Genomic DNA, 4,025 nt, shown 5'->3' on the forward strand with positions numbered 1-4,025 from the left:
CTGAAGAAAGATGGCGGCGATAGGGAGAGATGGTGGCCTCCTGGCCGTCGTGGTGGTGGCCGGCGAGGTGGGCGAGGTGGTGGCAGAAGAGAGGCGAAGGGGAGGAGAGAGGGCGACGAGAGCGACGAGCGACGCGAGGGTAAAATGCGTTAATTTTGTAACGTGGCTGAACTTGTACTGGATTTCACCAACGACAATTATTTCGGAACAGAGGGAGTAGGACGGAGATGTATCAAATGAGATAGTAATATACTGTATATGGTTTTAGATGTGAAAGGCTCAGCAAACACAAGGGGGCCACCGACACAGTGAAGAAAGAGTATAGACTAATTCATACGCTCATTTTGACCATTTTAATTTTCACGTTTCCTTATACGAGGTTACCGGTTTATATACGACGAGGCATAAGATTGGATAGGGAGCAATATCCCGGGACCAAACGATGAGAGCCAGTACTCCACAGTCCACGCTGATGGCATGCAGTTCAAGACCTTAATTGGTATTACCACACGAGTACAGTGTCATGTAGTGCACTACGGAATAGTGGCCAGCTGCAACGAGCATGGAATGCTTATTCAGGTTTTTGATGGTCAACCGTGCGGTAATTAGAGGGCAGCAATGCACTCAATCTCAATCCTTGCGTTCAGTGGCAGAGCTGCGACTTGGTAGGTCGAGCGCGCCGGTGCAGGGGCTGGAAAATCTACAAAGGAGAAAAGGTTGAGAAATTCAGAAATAAGGTGAAGGAATATCCTTGCACACGGGGTGTGTGTGTGTGTGCGCGCGCGCGCGCGCGTCAATTACTGCAATCAGATGGATAGATGGTGACAACAACAAAGGAAGTACAAACATCAGGCTTACATTTAGCATAAATCTCGTTCACGTTCTTGAAATCCTGTAGGTCCGCTAACCTGCACGTACAAGAATGGAATTATTCCCAGAGATCATAACATCTTTTAGCAACAAAAATTCCATCTAAAGGGCATGCAGTACTACATACATGATTGTTGTCTTGACAACTGATGAGTAGCTAGCACCACTTGCTTTCAATATTTCACCCATGTTCTTCATAACCTGTCACACAACAGGGAAAACGCAAAATAGATGTCAGAAATGGGCACCAAATTTGCAGCAGATATAGTAGACGTTTATTTAGTGACTGCAAAGGCAGGATCACCAATACCATCACCTAATTGCATATGATTTCAATACAATATAGAGACTAACCAAATATGCAAAGTCTACCAACAGAGGTCTCCAAAAGGCAGAGCAATGTGTTCAGTGCCCCAGAAAAAAATACATTGGCAGATTCAAAGTAATAATAATAATAATATGGGTATGCCTCACAAGGAAACGGTTGGGACTTGGGAGTAACTCAGAAACTAAGCGGGCCATAATGTTTGCATCTGGCACGCTAAGCTCAAATGATGTACGCGGATTTTTGGCTCTGGGGAGCATATGCTCCCTAATAAACAGTAAAATCAAAACAAATAGTAAATAAATTTTAAAACTTCTGATATTTTTTTTATAGATGTTCATGTTAGTGTAGCAAGTGTGCTTGACAATTTTCATGCGATATGGGATAGCAGTGCTTCGTCGGTGAAAAAACAAAATTAAGTGTAACATTTGGCGATCGACTTGTTTTTCTTGCACAGGTCAAAATACTTAAGTTTTTCCCCACCATATTGGCAGGTAGCATTTGGGTGTGACAATGAAACACGTCTATTTTTTTCATTTTATTTACATTTGTAAAATCCATTTTTGGCACGCAGGAGTATGTGCTCCCTAGAGTGAAGATGGATTTCCGCAAAAAAAAATTCTTTTTCTGTGAGGAAATATAAGCAACATTCAGGAACATCAAAGCCATCACCTGCTCAGTTTGCTCCTCCACGCTTTCAGAGACAAACTTCCCTGTCTGAAAACAAAAGCCAGGTACTCAACGTAAGTTATACTCGCATCTTGAAATAGTAAAGGCACAAATTGATTTATGATATAGAGAAATAAGAAAAAAGATGATTGAACAAAAGTTTGAGCAGCAAACCTCAGGATTTAGGCCAAGAACGCCCGAGACAAACACAAGATTGTTTGCTTTTATCGCCTGAGAGTAGGGGCCTAGTGCTGCTGGCGCCTTCTCCGTCTGAACAGCCTCCTTTTGAACTATATAGAATATTTTACAAACATATCACAATGTGACAAGCGAGGGTACACAAAGCTATAAAGAAGTAGGAGCAAACAAAACTCTGCAGTTATACTTATCAGGGCAAGAATTATTCGCGAATCTATTGGTGAACAAATTAGTTACCTTGGAGATTCTTCGTAGGCCCTTAGGCCCATTTTATAGTTCACCAAAGTTTTAATCATCTCTAGTGAGCCACAGTTTGAAATCACTTATGAATCTTAATCTTCAAAAGACAGACATAAAACAGTCGTCTTGACAGTAGAACTTTGCTTTTCTAATTTACAGATATATTATTTATACTCCCTCTGTTCACTTTTATAAGACATTGTAGACAATTTAGACATCACCCAAAATAGTTCAACGTCGGCTGTCTGAAACGTCTTATAAAAGTGAAGGGGTATTACTTATTGTCTATGGCTGCATTCAGATGTCTTATTTATACTTATTGTCTATGGCTGCTGTCAGATGCACCCAGCCCTATAGCTTTCTTGTGGTGAATGATGACTAAGCTTGCATTTCGACTTCATTCGCCAGTCTTATTGCTTCTTATGCGAAGAAACACGTTACTTTGCATGCTTTCTCATCCCTAGCCGCTTCTTGATAGAGTAACTAGAATCAAAAAATGCATCTCAAACCCTTTTTTTTTACCGAAAAAAACCGTACCCCGTATATTTTTGCGTTTCACATATAAAGAAATGTACAGAAGAAAGAAAAAGAAAAAGAGCAACAACTAATCAAAGAGAAAAGAAAACAAGGAGGCTAACTTCCATGAGGGATGGAAGCAAAGCTAATCATCTGAAGTTGCTAACCCAATCTGTAAAAGAAATATATTGTTTCCGTTTGGCTCTATGAATAATCCAGCCCAACTCCTCTTTGAACTTGGAACGGCATGAGTACAGACATGGTGGTCTTCCTTTGAAAATGAAACCATTACTGACCATCCAGATGGCCCAGGCAATCAGACTATCAGGGTAAAGATTTCCAAATAGAAAGGAAACTGCAGAGCACCTCTTAATATTTCAATTTTCCTTTGAAAGCATTTCAAACTGCATTTCCATAAAACTGTAATGCAGTGCAGTTGCATACCAATAACCTTCTATTGTTTATACACAAATTAAATGAGCGGAATCTACGAGTAATTGGGAGAGCGCTCGGCTTATAAATTAACAAGGAATCCTTTACCCAGTGTATCCGTTCCTTACGACGCGTTGGATCGATTCGGAGGAAGTGAAGGGGATGCGGTACCGGCGGAGAGAGGGAAATGAGGAGCGTACCGGTGGCGGAGGTGGCGAGGGACGCGGCGACGGGGCCGAAGCGGCGGCGCCCGGCGAAGGAGACGGAGGCGGCGGCGGCTGCTGAGAAGGGCAGGCGGATCTCGGCGGCCGGGGAGGCGGCGAACCTGGAGACGGCGGCGGCGGCGCTCCACGCCATGGCTAAAACCCTACTCTACCAACTACGAGCACGGGACGGCAGAAGATTGGATTGTGTTGCTCTCTGCTGGGATGGAGCCGAGTTTTGCGTAGCGATTTACTACCGGTACTATTTTAAGTGCAAAAAACCTGCCGCGACACATGTGATGGCGGATTATCTTGTGATTTCGCTTTGGAGGCACCGTTTGTTTGTCTGTTTGTTCCTAAAAAAACGAAAAACAAAAATAGCGTCATCAAAGGACGGATGTTCAATGAATGACAGTCTCGCTGTTTAACCCTTCTTTGGTTTGGAGAAATTTTACATCAGATGATTTTTATAGGGTGATGTTTATTTTTCTGGGTTGTGCTTCAGCGCCCTCTTCTAGAATGGTTGTAAATCTTAGTTATATAGAGGCCGTGTATGTTTATTATGTTTGTTC

At 42.6% G+C, this 4,025-nt stretch overlaps 1 protein-coding gene across 1 annotated transcript; it reads right to left on the reverse strand.

Annotated features, from left to right (window-relative positions):
* Window positions 1-478: 478 nt before the first annotated feature.
* Window positions 479-3,754, reverse strand: LOC123052549 (reactive Intermediate Deaminase A, chloroplastic). Its single transcript, XM_044475775.1, has 6 exons — window positions 3,451-3,754; window positions 2,039-2,154; window positions 1,868-1,912; window positions 998-1,071; window positions 859-908; window positions 479-700 (listed from the first exon to the last, which is right to left on the reverse strand). Exons 1-6 carry the CDS (start codon window positions 3,605-3,607, stop codon window positions 606-608), a joined length of 537 nt encoding a protein of 178 aa, XP_044331710.1. The 5' UTR covers window positions 3,608-3,754; the 3' UTR covers window positions 479-605.
* Window positions 3,755-4,025: the final 271 nt, after the last annotated feature.

Source organism: Triticum aestivum, chromosome 2D, assembly GCF_018294505.1.
Source record: "Triticum aestivum cultivar Chinese Spring chromosome 2D, IWGSC CS RefSeq v2.1, whole genome shotgun sequence".
Classification (NCBI taxonomy): Eukaryota; Viridiplantae; Streptophyta; class Magnoliopsida; order Poales; family Poaceae; genus Triticum; species Triticum aestivum.

Excerpts from the sequence above, each read along its gene's own strand:
- LOC123052549 (XM_044475775.1), bottom strand. The coding sequence starts at position 3,607 with ATGGCGTGGAGCGCCGCCGCCGCCGTCTCCAGGTTCGCCGCCTCCCCG. Across the intron at positions 909-997 it reads GTTGTCAAGACAACAATCAT|GTTAGCGGACCTACAGGATT; the intron begins GTATGTAGTACT and ends TTGTACGTGCAG. Across the intron at positions 701-858 it reads GAACGAGATTTATGCTAAAT|ATTTTCCAGCCCCTGCACCG; the intron begins GTAAGCCTGATG and ends TCTCCTTTGTAG.